The 19310-nt window shown below is 39.2% G+C and overlaps 2 protein-coding genes across 2 annotated transcripts in view; one reads left to right on the forward strand and one right to left on the reverse strand.

Moving 5' to 3' along the window:
• Positions 1-19310, reverse strand: part of ctnna1 (catenin (cadherin-associated protein), alpha 1) — a 150120-nt gene that overhangs the window by 67898 nt on the left and 62912 nt on the right. The gene's annotated exons all lie outside the window — the stretch shown is intronic.
• On the forward strand, positions 5107-9975 carry lrrtm2 (leucine rich repeat transmembrane neuronal 2). Its single transcript, XM_056262400.1, has 2 exons — positions 5107-5801; positions 6362-9975. The coding sequence occupies exons 1-2, from the start codon at positions 5798-5800 to the stop codon at positions 7984-7986; spliced, it is 1629 nt and encodes a 542-aa protein (XP_056118375.1). The 5' UTR covers positions 5107-5797; the 3' UTR covers positions 7987-9975.

Raw genomic sequence — 19310 nt, forward strand, 5'->3', positions numbered from 1 at the left:
AGTGGAGATGAGTGGTACCCGGTGGAGTCTTCTGCTGTTGTAGCCCATCCGCCTCAAGGTTGTGCGTGTTGTGGCTTCACAAATGCTTTGCTGCATACCTCGGTTGTAACGAGTGGTTATTTCAGTCACTGTTGCCCTTCTATCAGCTCGAACCAGTCTGGCCATTCTCCTCTGACCTCTGGCATCAACAAGGCATTTCCGCCCACAGAACTGCCGCTCACTGGATGTTTTTTCTTTTTCGGACCATTCTCTGTAAACCCTAGAGATGGTTGTGCGTGAAAATCCCAGTAGATTAGCAGTTTCTGAAATACTCAGACCAGCCCTTCTGGCACCAACAATCATGCCACGTTCAAAGTCACTCAAATCACCTTTCTTCCCCATACTGATGCTCGATTTGAACTGCAGGAGATTGTCTTGACCATGTCTACATGCCTAAATGCACTGAGTTGCCGCCATGTGATTGGCTGCTTAGAAATTAAGTGTTAACGAGCAGTTGGACAGGTGTACCTAATAAAGTGGCCGGTGAGTGTATATATATATATATATATATATATATATATAACACACACAGATACATATATACACATACATATACACTCAACGTTAACACATGCGATACATTTTTTCCAGTTTAACGAGTTAAAAATATTTAACAATTAACGCAGCATCCATTTTCCTGTCATCCTTTGGCTAGTGTTACATTAAATGATCACACTTTTCTTCATGCAAATGCTTTTAAACCATTCAAGCGTGACAAGACAAAAAGAGGCCGAGCGCCAGGATAGAGTTCTCTTTTGAGCTTGAACGAACAACACACAATTAAGCCAAAATGTCATTTTTGTCGAGTATAACCTCATAAGAGCTGTCTTAAATGAGTTAAATAAAGTCTTAAATGAATGTAGAGTTGTGAGAAAATGAGGCGCGTGTGAGATCTGCGTCTGTCAGCAGCAGCTGGTCTTAAAGTGACAGCAGCCACTAATTCTGTCTGTCAGTAAAGTTAATCAAAGAACAAAGGTAACAGAAAATTACTCGCTGCTCTTGACTAAAGAACTTTTGTAGCTTTAATAAGGATTAGTCTATTTATTTTATAATTTATGCAGTGCAGACTGTTTGATAACTATTCAATTTCTGTAAGCTATATGTCCTACCTGTTAGACAGGTAGGAAGGGCACAGGTAAATATGACATTCACGATGGGTTTATGTGAGGATTGTTTAAGTAAAAGTTAAAAAATTGATAGCTTTCAATTACACTGTAATGTTGAATGGCTATAATTAATGTTTAAAATTTGGGGAAATTAATAGTAGTGATACTGGCCTTCATTCACAAAAATATGTCATTAAACAAGTATTTATTATACAAGTATCTATTATCTAAATTAAAAAAATTAGGAGCACAGTCAAGAATTTAAAGGGTACATATCATGCTTTTAAATCGTTCCTTTTTACATATAAATCATACATTTGTAGTCTATATAAAGCGGAACTGCAATGCTTGGGTCTGAATTCCTCATTATTATAGCTCCACAGGCCCCTTTTCTACCCCTTTTCTGATGTGCGTCTGAGAGCAACTCGTTTTGGTGCGGTCTTTTTAAATACAATTGAGACACTTCATACCCCGCCCCCTCTCCAGGTTGTAGCGGTGACACTCGGTTCAACTCCACCCCGTTCGGCCGTTTTTGTAGTTGGATAGCAGAGATATGATTATCTACCGGCACAGAAACGTTTTATTCCCACGTTATTAACAAAATGTCAACAACGGAAGACTTGTCCAGCCAGCCTTACATGTTCTAGCCAGAGTCGGAGCGAGATGAAAATGAAGACGACGAACCTGCAGAACAACGTCTTCATATGGATGTATCGCAATGGTGTGTTACTGTATTTACACATGAAACTTTGGTCTTCCGACCTTTTACCACCGTGTCGATTTATTTTGATTAATATGTGCGAGGGAGAGAGCAAGACAGCGCCTAGTTTGGAGACGGTGAAGTCTTGTTTACACTTTCGCCTGGCTCCGAAGAGAGTGCACGCGCGCGACCGGGTCTCTCTCTCTGCTCGTTCTTTCAGTTAAACATGCGCCCTGTCACAACACAAGCACGGCAGTTCATCTACATTAGACGGTGTAATGAAGCGTGTGGGTTACTACATCCAACAACCGAACATTTTAACTTACCCTCTCGTAAGTTCTGCATCCTTTAGCTTGGACTACAAAATTGCAGCGAGAAATAAAAATGGCGGATTGCTCGAAGTGGTGGGCCGGAAGTCGATGTCCTTATTTGGCAGTTCCGCTGCAAATACCGTGACGTAATAGTTCAAAAAACGTCATAGAGAACAGAAAAATCGGAACAGGTTGAAAAATATAAAGAATATAAAAAGATATCAACGAAGCACTCTTTAATAACCTTATTAATGTGTCATTTTATGTCAAATACATACATTTATAAATTGAGTTAGAATAATAAGCATAATCAGGAAGAATAAGTTACCAATCAAATGAAATCAGTATCAACAATTCATCTTTGCAGAGGAGAACAAAAAATTTAGGCATATTTACAGACTGTTTAATGATGCTCAGAAGTGGCATGAATGCATTAAATTCATGATAATGTTATGATATGAATGTTTTAAATAGAAGGTTTTGTATATATAAATATTAAATGGTTTAAATAACTGAAATAATACTTTACAAATTAAACTAAAACCGCCAGTAGGGCGCAGCAAGTCACCGTCTATGTCATGGAATCATTCATTCAATCGATTCGTTCAAACAGCTGATTCATTCAGGAACAAAGCAAGCGACTGTCTTTATGAATGGGTCATTGAATCATTGACTCACTAGATTAATTTGAAAACATATTCATTCATAAACTAAACACTTGTGTTTGCTCTGAGATGCGCAGCGGTTCAGCTGTGATTTTGTTTGGAACTATTTTCGTTGACGAAATAGAGCAACATCTGACAATACTGTTGCTAAAATGTAAGTCGCTTAATATTAACTTCATGTTTATTGAATTGTATAAAATCAATATTACATTTGCACACTCCCTTTATAATCATTAAAAAGCTGTCACTCGTCTTAGTTCATCGCGCTCTCACAAACTTTCCTTATAATCAATGAAGTTGTCTACACTGCACAATGAATCTCTTTTTTTCAATGTGTCTGTACTTTGTTATAATGAGAGGATTCGCAGGCCTGCATAACTCAGCATTGAACAAACTCCAGTGTTTCGAGCGGTGGGTGGATTTTAACCTAAACGCCTCTGATTGGCCATTGTGTCTCAAGAAACCAACAGATTTGCCTGTGATTGGCTACATTGCTCAAACACACATTTTCTCATCACGCTCTCCAGAGTGCAAACACAAATATGCACTGGCGCTTTTCAAAATATGTTTGGCCAATATGCTGTTATTAGTTTCAACAGAGGGTGCACCCCATAGAATCGGGCCAGATTGGGTCAGTCGAACTGGTGCTCTTAGATAAGTTTATTCGCATGCAGTAATTTTCTGTCGCAAATGCAAAATGCCCTGAGGTTATATGATATATAGATATATATATATATATATTAGGGCTGTCAGTTAAACGCGTTATTAACGGCGTTAACGCAAACCCATTTTAACGGCGCTCATTTTTTTATCGCGCGATTAACGTCTTTTTGGCCTAGCAAAACAAACTTTGTAGTTTTTTTCACATGCTTTTGCAACAGGACGCGGCATGCGCTGCGCTATAAAACCCATTCATTTCAATGGCTTGCGCCGCGCGAGGACGTTTTGTTGCTTCGTCGACCAAAGAGCAAGCGGATCTAGCTAGACCGCAAGCCTGTTGTTTTGTTTCCGGCTCGTTTAGGCTTGCGAGCCGGCCAAATAGTTGGTTAAATAAGAGCTGTTTCCGCTCGCAACAAGTGTGTTTCCGGTCTAGCTAGATCCGGAGCTAGAACAGGACGCAGAATGCACAGTGGTACGCCAGTTTTCAAAACTTTTTGGATGCCAAAAAGTTTATATTGGCCATGCTGGTAATCGTCACAGCGGCAAAAGTTGAACTATTTTAAATTTTGACTGCGGTGTGCGTGCCGCTGCGCTTGCACTTTGGTCAACGAAGCAACAAAACGTCCTCACGCGGTGCAAGCCATTGAAATGAACAGGTTTCATAGCGCAGCACCGCGCATGCCGCATCCTGTTGCAAAAACATGTGAAAAAAACTACAAAGTTTGCTAGGCCAAAAAGACCATTAATCTCGCAATATAATAATCACGTTATTATCGCCGTTAATAACGCGTTTAACTGACAGCCCTGATATATAAATATCGATATAGATCCATTTCCACTCTCATCCACATTTAGCCAGTAAGCTCAATAGGCTGTCATCAAACAAGGCTCTGTTTCATAAGGAGTAACAGTCTGATTTCCATTACATTAAGTTCAGCAAACCCACATGAAGAAAAATCAGCCAAATGACAGAGGAGCTGGGAAAAATGCAGACAACAGCTAAGTTGTGCATATCTTATGTTTAGTGAAATCTCCAGTGGGGTTATGCAGTATGAATGCTCTATTAAGTCCAGCATTCAGATTCTGTCCCCACCACTGCAGATCGACAGGAGTATAAAAGGTCTCTGTGACGTCGGTTTGCTTGTGACGCGTTTTGTGTAGAAGACCTGAACGAACGAAAGTGAGAGAGAAGGGAAGGGCCAATCTGATTGCAAGTCATCGTATATCAAATTAAATATCAGCTTCCTGAGCCAACTTAATTATATTGTAAATTCATTCAACAACACCTAATTGAAGTAAAAACCAAAAACAAACTAAATAATTTGAAATCTCTTGTTTTAATTTACAGCTATAAAGAGGTGAAAGACCCAACAAATACAAAGCACTAAACCACACATACATGTATATAAACACATACAAAATATACAACCTGAGTAGACAGGAAAGAGACGAAGAGATTTAATGTAATTGTTCATTTCGGCTGTGAACTGCCGCAACACGTTGCAGTTATCATATTCTGACTGTGACGAACCAGAGGAAAAAAAGTAAGGGAGGGGGAGGGTGCGTTGAATCAAACGCCAAAGCACTGTGCAAGTGTGCAAGGCGGAAAGTGAGCGAGCCAGGGAGCGAACCAAAGCGCGCATGAGAGAGGGAGAGGGAGAGAGAGAAACTGCACTGATGATCGACGCCAGCCTGCCACCACTCTGTAGCAGTGAGTGGCTGCAACAAAAGCACAGAATAACATCTCAGCTCCTCTCCTCTGCTTTTCCCCTCACTGCATTTCCCATCCTCGGTGCAGAGAACTCCACACAACACAGCAGAGCCACACGGAACCGCCGTCGCAAATGCAGCCTCTGCCTGCCATCAACAAGTTAGGGATAAAGGACACTGGGTACTGAAAGAGGAATGCGTGATCTTCAATTAACCAATTGAGCTGACATCATTGCGGTGGAAAAGGAAAGAGGCAGCTGAGGGACAGAGGGATCTGCTCAGTGGTGCTGCTTTGGATGCAAATCATCAACTTTAAATTTAAGGATTCTTGGAAGGCAAATAATGCTTATCTTTTCTTAATCTGGGAATTGAATAGCAGGACTGAAAAAAGGAGAGACCCAAAAAAGAGAAAACCGCATCCCAGGACATGGAATTCCTGAATTTGGTTCAACTGGGGGGGCTCAGCACTTCTTTATTTCTGAAGAGCTTGATTCCTCTTGTATTTACCCAAAAGGTTTTTTTCCCTTTGGATTTCTCTTCCATCTGGCTGCTCCAAAAGTCTGCGGAAAAAGACAGTTGAATGCAGCCTCCGATGTACACAAAAGAATGGGTAAGTTAGCCCTTTTATTCACAGAGTCTGGACCTGAATAGGCAATGTAGTGAATAGGAGGGGGGACAGTGGCTGTCAGGGTCTCTAGAAACATCTATATACTTAAAATGCTGCTTTCCTTTTCTTTCCCATATGCTTGTAATATTTAATAAGTGGTCCTTTCCAGCAGAGGGGAAAAAAGCCGACTTACAAGCCATTTAAATTACTGCAAAAAACTAAAACAAATAATTAAAATGGAAAATTAAGGCATATTCAGTTGGGGGAGATAAAACATCCTGGGGAACAAATAATTAAAAAACTAAGGACCCGCAAATAAAATTTTAATACTGCAATCCAAAGATATGGATGGATCATTTCTGCATTAAAATGACTTAAGCATAACTATTAGTGCAATTCATTGAACATTCATTTTAAATGTTAATTTAAAATTCTTGGATCAACAAGCAGATTGCTTTGGCTGTTGACAAATACAGAGAGCGCGTGCAAGAAAAATGTTTGTGTACTGCAGAGATTAGATTTCCCTCCCCCCAGTTTATTTTCTTATCTTTAAACCCACCTAGGTTTCCATTCAAGGTGGCCATTGGTGGGACAAGCACCAGCGGCACTTTGTGTGATCAGCATGCTACTGTGCCTCCCTCCTGTGTCATGCACAACTTGCCCCCAGAAATGCCGATGTGAAGACCTGCAGTTTTACTGCGACACACAGGGGCTCCTGGCGCCCCCCGACGGTGTGGATAAAGGGGCCCTTGGACTTTCGCTTAGACACAACAGCATCAGCGAGCTCAGCTCAGACCAGTTCTTTGGCTTCACCCAGCTTACTTGGCTTCATCTGGACCACAACCAAATAACTACAGTTCATGAAGATGCCTTCCAGGGGCTGTACAAGCTCAAGGACCTTAACCTGAGCTCAAACCGCATCACCAAGCTGCCAAACACAACCTTCATCCACCTCATCAACCTGCAGATCTTGGATCTCTCCTTCAACCAGATGATGGCTCTGGAGCCTGAGCTCTTTCACGGGCTCCGGAAACTTCAGATCCTTCACCTGCGGTCAAACTCCCTGCGCACGACGCCCGTGCGGGCCTTCTGGGACTGCCGGAGCCTGGAATACCTTGGCCTGAGCAACAACCGGCTCCGTAGCCTGGCCCGGAACGGCTTTGCCGGGTTAATTAAGCTCCGGGAGCTCCATTTGGAACACAATCACTTGACCAAGATTAACTTGGCACACTTCCCTCGTCTGGTTGCCCTCCAGTTCCTTTATATACAATGGAACAAGATCAACAATTTAACATGCACCATGGAATGGAAATGGACAACTCTAGAGAAACTGGATCTCACTGGGAACGAGATACGTGTACTCACCCCCGACGTGTTCGAGACTTTGCCCAGCCTCAAGATCTTGCTGCTGGATAACAACAAACTGACCAGCCTCGATACCCAAACCATGGATATGTGGAAGTCCCTAACTGTGATCGGGTTGTCGAGCAACCTTTGGGAATGTACCAAACGGATCTGCAATTTGGCCACTTGGCTGAGCACCTTTAAGGGTCGATGGGAACATTCTATCCTCTGCCACAGTCCCGAGTACTCACAGGGCGAGGAAATACTGGATGCCGTTTACGGATTCCAACTTTGCCAAAATTTCTCGGCCCCGGTCATACTGACCAGTACCAGTACGGATGCCATGCTCCCAGAGATCACAAGCTCCATGTTTGGAAATATGCAGACCCCTACGCAAGACTTCTACGCAGAGGATTTTGGGAGCTTTACGATTGTCACTACTACTACCACCACCACCCAACCCCCACGCACTGCCCTTGCTACTACCATGATGGTGGAGGGGGCAGATGTTACAGAGGACTACTCTGCTTTGGACAACACGGTGCTGACCCAGAGGGTCATTATTGGCACCATGGCTCTGTTGTTTTCATTCTTTCTCATTATTTTTGTAGTGTATATATCGCGAAAATGCTGTCCTCCCACTCTGAGGCGGATCCGCCATTGCTCGGCCATTCAGAACCGGCGACAGATGAGGACCCAGCAGAGGCAGCCAATGGCGGACCTGGCTACACAGGTGCCCTATAACGAGTACGATCCCGGTCACGAGGAGGGTGCACTTGTGATCATCAATGGCTATGGGCAGTGCAAATGTCAGCAACTGCCTTACAAAGAGTGTGAAGTATAAACTATTTATTCTTGCAGTTTATGGGTTTAACCATTCGTCCATTTCAAAAGATACAGGGTTTGCTTTTGGACATTTTTTGTTCCCTTTTCAGTTTGTATGAAGAAAGTTTCTTTGAAATTGTTAGCTTTGGAAATCTATGAAAGCTTGAGATGCCTGGGATGAATTTGAAAAGAAGAAATATAGAGAAATCCACAAGTTTATTTTTGTAATACAAAGGTTCATATCTAGCTGGGGCAATCAATCTCAGCAGAGGAAGGTTGGATGCGTCATTGCATCACCAGTTTGTGTACTATGTATTCTGCAGCACAGAGGAGATGAGAAATCTATAGCCAAACCGCCTGGAACCCTGTGCTCCAGAAAACAGTTTATAAAATGACGTATCTTCTGATAAATGGTGAAATTGTATTACATGGGAAAATAGTTACATATGCTGAGCAGTACAAATTTAAAAGGATAAAAAAAAGACTGTGCACATTAGCAACACTATAGATCTCGCTCACATATTCACTTTTGGGGAGAGGAAACAAAACATACACAAATCGGATGGATACAAAGCATAATTTTTAACTCACCTTTTCTAAATTGAGAACAAATACGGTTACAAACTGAGCCACAATGAAATTTAGATTTGATCAGGGAATTCAATCCACTCACGTTACTTGGCTTTCTCGTGTGGCAGAAATGATCCTTTCACTTTCGAGTCTTAAATTCAAACTAATGAGAACACTTACCAGCCTTCTTGTTTCTGTATTTGGTTAAATTCAATAAACTCTTTCCAGTTCCTTGAAATCTTAAAGCCTAGCACTTTGTGCGAAAAGGTTAACGTCCAATATGGCTCTAACAAAATGTCCAAAAAAGCTCTATTACAACTTCAGCAGGGATTTACTAAAATGTTAAACAGCAGCGATTGCTCAATTTTCATTGTGCATATATTCTTACATAAGATTGCTTAAAACACTGACATCCTCACTGTGACAGAACAATGCTGCTTAAATCACTGCATCATTAATTAATGGTAGAGACCATCAAAGAAAGCTAGATGAAGCAAACACCAGCAAGAACAACTTCCTAGTGAGAAGGTTAGGGAAAAGAAAGGAGGAATGCAGAGGATACTGACAATTGTCTCCTAAAAATAAATGTGCATGCTTTGTGTCACACTGTTTGAATGCAGCAAAGACCATAATCATACCTGACAGCTTCAACATTGAGTCAATTAAGCCCTGGGAAAACAAATCTTACGATCTGTCACCCAAAAACTCTGCCCTGAATGTTTCAGCCTCCTCGGCCAGTACAAAATTAGTGCATGAGATCTGCTGCCTTCATGGAAATAAGAGAGTTATTACTTCATAGCCTTTATCCTTTTAGTCCATATATACAAAAAAGCCTTTTTTTTTGTCTGTGCAAGAAATATCCAGAGGTTCATACCAAGGACACAAGAAACCAAAACAGAGAGAAAAGCTGAAATAAAGCGTAGCACAGCTCTCAGGAGAGCATGCAGAAGACAGCAGGAGGCTGGGTCAGGAGACATTTGTATGCAGCACTGAGAGGACAGACATTAGCATCAAACTAAAGAAGCTGCTGCTGCAGTAACTTAGCTCTTTGTGTTGAAATCAAGAGTTGGGGGCAGGGATGCACAGGGGGGTAAAGGAAGCACAAACACCAGTTAGCATCTAATTGAAGTCAATGAGCATCTTAGGAGCCATCGAGTGAGGCTGAATCAGGGTACATAAACCATTAGAGGAAAAAAAGAACTGCATGACAAAACAGTGAATGACAACACCCTGGGCAAGATCTGGAAAGCACTGAACGGCACACAAGTCAATCTGCAATAATTGCCTCAATGCAGAAATAAAGTTAGTCATCAAGCTATATAGCTTAAGAGAAAACTGCTTTAGTCATATCCTGGCAGAAGGTTTTGGTGTAAAGCTCCAAATCTGAAAATTGGCATCTATATCAAAGATTTTCTGGTTACTAAGGGTCTAATGGCAGTAGAAAAAAAAACTAGTAACTATCCAATGCTGAAATAAAGCATGCCGAAGAGACTGGTTAAAGTTGTCCTCTAGAGGGTGCTGTAAAATACCATGAATGAGAAATGACTGCAAAACTTCTTTTCTCTAACTCCAACCCTGTAAAAGACAACTTTATGTTGGTAAAAACAAATAGAAAAGGAATGCAGGTCTGTGTAGCTGATCTTTTCTGTGCATCCAGAGGTGTAGCTGGGTTCCTGCATTCCAAAATGTTTTTTATTTTATTTTTATTTTTATGTTGTCTGACTAAACGATTAAAACTACAGCTAACATTTACTGAGCCAAGAACATCCACCAATGGTGTTGCTTTGTTTTGGATTTAGCCAAGCTTTGCTTTGTGCGTTCCTCAAAAATCCTTGCATGTTTAAAGAAAACAGATTACCTGCCATGCACATTAGCATCATTACAAAAAAGACAAAAACCCTCATATCCTGATCTGATAGTTTAGGCGTGTGACGGGGAAGAACGACCTTCTTTTGAAATTCTGACAAACTGTTTAAACTATCAGCTTATAAGCAATCACAAAAACCTCTAAACATGAATCCATTTGCACTCCTGTAAACTTTTTTTGAAAGGGGAATATTTCCATACGCTGAAGTCCTGCTGCTCACTCTGGTCAAAACAGTCCCTTCAAATCACAACCCAAAAACTTCTTTGTGCAAAAATGAATGCTTTTCACCCTCCTCTTCCCAAAACCCCGCTTTTCCCTTTTGTATTGTAATATGTACTATTTCATATCTGTATAGTGGGTAAAGATGTGGCCAACTGAAAAGATCTTTTTTTCCTTAAGACGTATATTTTTAAATAAAAATGTTACAATTTATAAATGTTTTGGTCTAATATGCTCTTTAGGTACATACGGTCATACTTGCCTGTGTATACTGTTGGTTCCTTTAAAATATCTTCTACACAAAGGATTGTAGAAACGTTATCATGTATCAAACGTGCTAGATACAGAGATGGCTGAAAGCCTTTTAAGATCGGTGCACTCAGGGTATTCGGTCTAAGCTTCAGGCAAGGTGCCCTTCTGAAGTAAATGGCTTCTGATATCATTAACATTATCATAACCCTGCACTCACCTGCCCTTCTAAACCGAGATAACAACCTGCCTGAATGACTGGTATCAAATGCAACAACACAACAGAGATTCCACTCTAGCCCAGGAAAGAATAATGTTTTAATCAGCTTAAAAATGCTATTATAAACATGAGATGATTGACATTGGTTGAAAACGATTATCTAGACCACTGATTCTTGATTTAAATATGATCTAAATAGTGTTAGGTAGGTTTTGCGGAAGAATTATGGGACCATTACTTCTCTCATGTGAAGTGCCGCATATATAGCCTATGTCTGGACAGGTTTTTCCTTTTCTTTTCCTCTGAGATTCTTTAGTAAGCAGAGAACGTAAAATGGTGCTGATGCATGACACTACCGGTGGGAAATTACTGAGGTCTCAGACGCTCTAGAAATACTGTTCCAAATATAAAATGAAAAGAAAATGAAAGTTAGTCACTCTGAACCCACATTACTGATTTTCATCCAAAACAGTATTGTGAGAAAATAATTCTGTAAAATCTGAGCTTTGGCCAAGAAGAGGAAGAATCGTGGCCATACAGAAAATGCAACAAAAACAAAATACACAAATAAAATAAAGTTTACATTTTTTTTTGTAATATATAAAATATAAAATAAATACAAATGTAGGTTTATTATAAAGCCATGAGTGAAACCAGTGATTTCCTCAATAAAACTGCAGCTGCAGCCTCTGTGGAGGTTTCAAAAGAGTGAGGGTGGCAGCAAGCATAAGCCACAATAGCTACACGCCTGTGTTATATACTGTGCAATGCACAAGTACTGCAGGGCAAGGTGAAAGAAAACCAATTTCCAGTGCAGAATATAGCAGACCAAAAACATAAATAATACCCCGACTGTTACTGTATACCTAACCTTGGGAGTCTAATACATCAGGCACTGTGAATATCAGCTTTTATGTAGCCATTTTAAATGCTTTTTCTATAAATACATTCAGCTACCCACCCACTTCAACAACAATGATATTGTGTGTCATCCATGATTTCTGCCTGACAGTTTATAGATTTTAAATCATTTGTAAATCTCAAGAACGTATAACCCAGACGATAGAATTGTTTTTAATGATTTTACTGCAGGAATAATGTAAACGAGAGAAGCGATTGGTCGACTCCCTCCGGGCAGCTGTTGACCACTGGTTCACAGATGCTGTGCCTATATGCCTTTTTTCCAGAGAAAAAGAAAAGTTGTTGGGGAGTGGGGGAGGCAGAATGGCTAAAGCTGAACATGATTTATAGAGGACAGCCATTTCTGAAGCCTTCTTACAGAGGCTTCAGATGCAGCGGCTTTCTAAGGCTTTTCACTCACTGCGAAAAGAAGCTATTAACTCCAAAGGTCATTTTTAATTTGGTTGCAGCCCTGCATGGCAGAGGTCTGTCCCCGTCTGAGGAAATGAAAACAGAAGTGAATTAACTCGGGATTTAAGTACACTAAGATGAACATAAGAAAGTGAGAGAATATTGTGCGTCTCAACTTTGTGCTCGAACTGTACGGCGTGTACCCAATTACGAAGGCTCGTTTAAAACCTGCATGAAGTCATTGAACACACACAAATGAAAAGGCAACTCCGAGACCAGATGAAAACACAATAAGAAATCCTCTAAAAGTATTAGCCTATCACGTCAGTCGCTCCAACCGTTAATTCGCTCCCTCTGATTTTAAGTCTACAAAAAAGGGTCTTATTTTCTCTCTGCATCATTTCCTTAGAGCTCTGAGCTCTCAGGGACCACAGAGGATGAATGGACACCTCTCTTCAAAACAAGTCTCTCAAAATGAACTATATTAAAGCAAAGGGCCGAAGCTCCATTAGCCACCAAGGGTAGTCATCCCTCATCCACTCCCTGATCAAAGTAGTCAACAAAAAGGAAATGATAGAGAGAGGCGCAATGCGGCTCAATGAACCAGCTAGCGAAAAATAAAAGCATTTTTTTGTTAGATTCAGCTGAAGCACTTTTGCCCTTGGATGTTAAGATGATACCAAATGTTGTAGTGCTAATTACTAGCTACGCATGAAGAAAGTCAAATGCACAACCTCTATTAAGCAGACTTTTTTTACACTGCACTAGGGCAGTGATTCATCTTTTTTTTTTTTTATGTGATCAATTCGATATCGATTCTCAAAAGCCACGAATCTATATTTTTTTCTGTATTTTCGCAAACATTGAACATATCTGAGTGACCTTGATTTTATTACTAGTCATTCTCAACTAGATGTCATCCTCTTATTTACCTAGTAGAAATTGGAATTGAGAACTGTTAAATTTCACTGGTATCTAAAATGTTGGCGTTATAACCTTATGTATTACAATACAAGGATACATGGGTCAAAAACAACAAATATTTTATTAATTTATTACTTTTTATTGTGGTGGGGCCAGTGAAAATTTAATTATTGAATTAACTGAATCAAAATCTCAAATCAAATCGAGATCTTGTTAATCGGAATCGAATCGGGACATTTGTACCGATACCCAGCCCTACACTGGACATCTATACATAATGTAACCAAGGTATCAACCAATTTATCACTCAACACGTTAAAGCAAATAAAAGGAAAAAAATATTAAAGGAAAGCTAAGAGATCTAGGAATGTGTACATTAGTTAACTAAGGACTTTTAAAAATGTACAGCCGTAGTTTATAATATGATGCAATGCATGGCAACAGATGCAGAAAAGAAAAAGTTTTACCACTTTAATCCACATTTTAATGTACCTGCTATAAAAGTACGAGAAAGAAAAGAAAGAATCAACCATAACATTTGCTTTCTACATTGTTAATAATGAGGACCATCACTAGATGTGGACACGCAGGATTTAAATGACAAAACGCTCCATTTATCTCTCACATGGTTGCCAAGGAAACAGTGTTCTGCCAAACTGAATTCGTGTTCATTACCATCTAGGGTGTGACGAACAAAGACATTCATTATCCTTGTTCTGACCAGAAGTAACTTTATGCAGCCCTATTCATGAGAATGTCTGACATCTAAGCATCAGAGGGAAGCAATACCAGATATCAAGGTGCATGCAGAGCTAATGCAATGAGTCAGAGCTAATTCACATCCGCAGGTTAAGAAAAGGCCCCTAATAACACTGACATAACTGTTCTTTGACTTGTCAATAGAGGTGACCTTCATACTACAGAGCTTGGTAACAAAAGCAGTTACACAACTTAACAGAAAAGCATTTTCTTCCCTAAAACACCACACGATCAGAAATAGTCAGAGTCGGGCTGTAAACAGCACTGTGATGCGGCACAGAGAAGGCCTGCCACAGTCACCCACACAGTCTTCATAATCAAATGTGATGCAAGCGTGCTATAATTACTCCTCTCTGGATTTCATCACGTTTGCCTATTATGTCTTAGTGCCACAGGTGAAACATCTGCATCGCACTCATCATTGACTCGCTGAATACAGTCAAGAGACAATGTGCACGATTAAAGGAAATCCAATTAATGCCTAGAACCTCCTGGAGAGGTGCTCTTGAAAAGCAATCGGATATATCGAAGGGCAAATTACATCAAGATCTTGGAGGAAACACCAACCAGATACTGTGACTATAGGCCATTTCTCCCAGTACCAATCCATGTCTATTTGATCAAAACAAGCCTTTTCAACCAGGCCAGAAGCAATAAGACTGCCATTTGCAGGCAGGAGAGAAAAGCTACTGGGAAACTCAACAACCCACAGGGTTCAAGGACTCAAGAGTGGTGTATGTTTGAAGCATTTATTATGAGCTTCCAATTAATCTCAAAAACGCTTACCAGGTAGGACGGATCAATCTGGATTCTCGTCAGCAAATTCCTCCATAACATTTACTGCTTTCCACATTTTAAAGTTTCTCCTCCCTGGAATCCAAACACACATCTTGGACTGGAGACCAGACAAAATCAATTAAACTCAGTCAGATACCCATAACAAGGAAATATACAAGTGGAGGGAACTGCCAAAACCCTGTCTTGAATCCGGCCAAACTAGTTTCTTAGTCATCATATATAGTTTACTGTATACGATTTTAAGAAACAATTCTAACCCCCAGTTTCACAGGCAAGGCTTCAGTCTAGTTCCAGACTAAAATGCATGTTTGAGCTGTTTTAACCGAAAGCAACTTGCACTGGAATATCTTAAAATATGTCAGGGCCATTGTTTTGTCTTAAGATGCACACTAGTAACAACCCTCTACGCACACCTTGGCAATAGTATTGCCATTGGCTAGTACATAATACATTGCATATTTGTCATTTAAACTGAACTTAGGACTGGTGGTGGTACTTAAGATATTGTTGGTCATTCAGTGTTTCTGTAAAAAAAAAAAAAAAGATAATAGTAATAGATAATAGTAATTATTATTAAAAGATAATATTGCTACTACTAATTCTACTACTAATAACAATATATAACGCACTAAGGATTGATGAGCTGCTGGGTTCATGAATATTAAAATCACGTTGCCAGCGTTCGCTCTAACTGATATGCTGAAATCAAAACAGGGATGGTAATAGATGAGCGCCAGCCAATGAGATTGTTGTTTGACCAGTAGTCCCGGACACTACCGGAGAAACCGGCATATATTCTGCTCGTTCTTACAACCAAGGCCTAATCCAGACTTAATCTAAGCCCTGTCTGTGAAACCTGGGGCCTGTACCATGAGAGTAGTTGAACAAACTCAGGGTTGCTGGATTAGTTTCGAGTTGACAAAACCAAACCAATCCAACCAGGCTTTCTTGGTACATGATGCTGATCATCAACTTTCTCGGTCAACTCAGGCTTTGATCCTGAGTTTAGGTGTGACATCAGTAGAGGTCGACCGATTCATCGGTTTTGCCGATATATCGGTACCGATAGTTGATTGGTGGAACTATCGTTATCGGCAAAAATCCACAACGATAGTTTTTCCGGGTTGTGTCCGTTGCTGGAGCGGCTGAGAAGTGTGCGCGGTGATTACACAGCACGAGAGTGCTCAGAAGAGACTGCTGGCATTATACAGAGCGAGAGCGGCCTCTAAATAACAAACTATCACTGGCTGAGTTGTTTACGTTAACACGCGAGGCTGCGCGCAGCACGGAGAGAACACGCAGCACAGAGAGCGCTGACACTTCAGATGCGCGTTTAAAACACAGACAGCGAAACGGTATGATCATACAGAACACTAAAGTACATATTGCCATATCATTATAAAGTAATTAATTTATTGACTAGATGCTGCATTAGCAGAAAATTAACAGCAGTATGTTTGCTATCGAGTCTGAGAGGAATAACATTAACGGCTACCTCAAGCGATTAAAGCAATGTGACAAAACACACGCAGACATGACCCAAATGTTTTATGTCGCAATTGTTACCATCTATTTCCATGAGTTTATATCTGGCTGGTCACTTTTATGCATTCATTAGCCGGCGAAGTTGCATATTTAAAGCTAGTGACGTGATTGCTTTCTCAACATTGATAATATGTTCATGCAGCCGACAGAAACAAACAAATCAGAAACGCATTCGATTTCAGTTATTTTTTTATCACTTCAATATATATATTGTTATTTTGATTAGATAATCATCAAGTGTTCTAAAAGAGAAGCAAATAAAGTGAGAGACTATACATGTAATATATGTCTACATTTATGTAATTTTAATGCTATGGCCTTTGCAGTTATTTAAATATGGCCATCTTTAAGCATGACTCTTTGGATTTATATGAAATGGTAACACTTTACAATAAAATTCCATTTTTAGCATTAACTAAGGTTAATAAGTGTTGTAGAAGTATTATTCACTGTTTGTTAATTTCAACATTTAGTAATACATTTTAAATTGAGTTTTAATTTTAATTTGATCTGTTATTACCTTAGTTAATGTACTATAAACTAACGAACGATCAAGGTACAATTGTATTGCTCAAATAATAATGCATGCAGTAAAACTGTATATTGCATAATGTATAGTTCATGACAGCTATATTACATCCTTGTTAGCAAATGGGACTTGCAAAGTGTTACCTATGAAATTTACAAATGTTCTAGGTTATAGCTAAAAAAACACACATATTTGACCTGTAATATTTTAATGTTTAAATTATTTTCTGTAGAAGTTCTCATTTTAATATATTAATTTTTATATATTTATTTAATTTAGCACATTTCAGTTCAGCGCTGTTTTACTTGGAGTGTTGTGTTTGTTTTTAATCCAGTATCCATTTAAAAAAAATATCGGTTGAATAATCGGTTATCGGCATGCATGGTCAATCGGTATCGGTAAAATCCACTATCGGTCGACCTCTAGACATCAGTAGCGAACAGACAATCACATGTTGAGAAAGAGTGAAACTGCGATTCATTTCTCGCAAAAGAAACAGCGCAATTCACTTATTAAATAAAAGTATTAAAATAAGAATTTAAACAAATTTACACAGCAAGAAGAAAATAGCTGTCTACGAGAGAGAGGACAAAAAAAAAAAAGCCTCGCTACTGTATGTCAGTGCAAGTAAAAGTTGTGAAGTTAGTTTATACAGTTGATAAAGGTAAAAAGAGAATTGAACATTTAAGCTCACATGTAATCATTTTATAGCTTCATCTATTGATTCTAAAGCGTATTTATATTACCTTTTATATATGTATTCATTTAAACTCTGTGTAATAATAATTGATGAACTAAAATTGTGCATGTGTGATCGATTAAGGGTATAATAATTGCATAAATTATAAGTAAATTATAAAAATAAATAAGCATTAATAAAAGCCAGCCGATTTTGTCTTTAAAAATAATTTGTAGTGACCTTTAATTTGGAGTAGAAACAGGTGGAGTGACTATCGCATCAGACATGTCACTTGTTGATTGGTCCAAGTACGGTTTGCCTGGAACATAACCTGCCCCGGACCAGGTTAGCCATGGAGCGCAAGTTGCTATGGCGATGAACACTGCAAAAACCCAAACCACTTTCATGGTGCCTAAAACCCAGGGTTGGTGCAAACTAAACTGAAACATACCTGGCTAGCCACCTAAACCGGCTTCATGGTACAGGCCCCAGGTCTAAGTGTTCAAAAGGTGCAGCACGCACATCCAAAACAATAAAACTGGGTGCTGGGCAGACAGGTAGTTGCAAAAAATAAACAATGAGTCCGCACACCAGAAAATGCTATTAAAGTGAATTTAATAGTTGCTCACCACGTGTAACGTTTCAGGCCCAAGCCCTTCATCAGACAAAATTCACTTTTGTCTAAATTCACTTGAGCATTTTCTGGTGTGCGGACTCATTGTTTATTTTTCCCAGGTCTAAGTGTAACATCATAACCACATCAAAATCTTTAAGTGATAAACCAAAAATCCATTTGGATAGCTAATCAGGGTTACAGTGTAGAGTTTACTACAGTGTAGAGTCAGTGTACTGTTTTTTTTTGTCAACAAAATTACAGAGGAAAGCGTTTAACCCTATAAAGTGCAAGACCATAAAGAGACATCAGAAAATTTATTTATAGCTATTTTCCAACTTATTAGGACACAAATAATACAATTTCATGATTCCCCCAGAATAAATTGCTCCTTTGGGGATATAAATTAATTGAAAAAAATAATGCTTGTTTGGCAATGCGTTAGAACAAATAGTTAAAAAATTTGGCTAAAATGTTGTCTCATAACTTAAACTAAACATTCTTTGTAAAATTCTGTTGACCAACAAGTATAACGCCCATTTATGAATATATTATCCTACTGTACAATATTTAATACGTGAATTTCTAGGGCCAATAAATTATCTGTGACCAAATCTTTGCTGAAAAACCTGTTGTACACAATCTACTTCATGCCATCTGTCCTCTGATTTAAAGTTCACTTTTTATTCTTATCAAGTAGTCTTTTTTGCTCTGATCATCTTTCATGATTTTTATAAAGTAAATGTATATTGAACATTTACTGGTCTGGTTTACTTTATTTATACATTATTATTTAAATTCATTTAAAACAAAAAATCATGTTAATGTTAAATATGACAAAGGCGTTTGGGGAACATTTGTTGTCCCATCTCTCAATTATCATTGATTTGCAATGAATTGAATAAATGAGCCATAAAAGCCTGATGTGTGAAACATAATTAACAAAAAACACAACAAAAAACACATGCAAACTTGTGTGTATATGCATGAGTATCATATTTCACACTCACTTTTTTGTTTACGTTGGAGAACCCCATAGCTTCATTGGAGGGGCCTAAAG

This window comes from Rhinichthys klamathensis, unplaced genomic scaffold (genome assembly GCF_029890125.1).
Source record: "Rhinichthys klamathensis goyatoka isolate OS25496 unplaced genomic scaffold, OSU_Roscu_1.1 h1tg000192l_1, whole genome shotgun sequence".
Classification (NCBI taxonomy): Eukaryota; Metazoa; Chordata; class Actinopteri; order Cypriniformes; family Leuciscidae; genus Rhinichthys; species Rhinichthys klamathensis.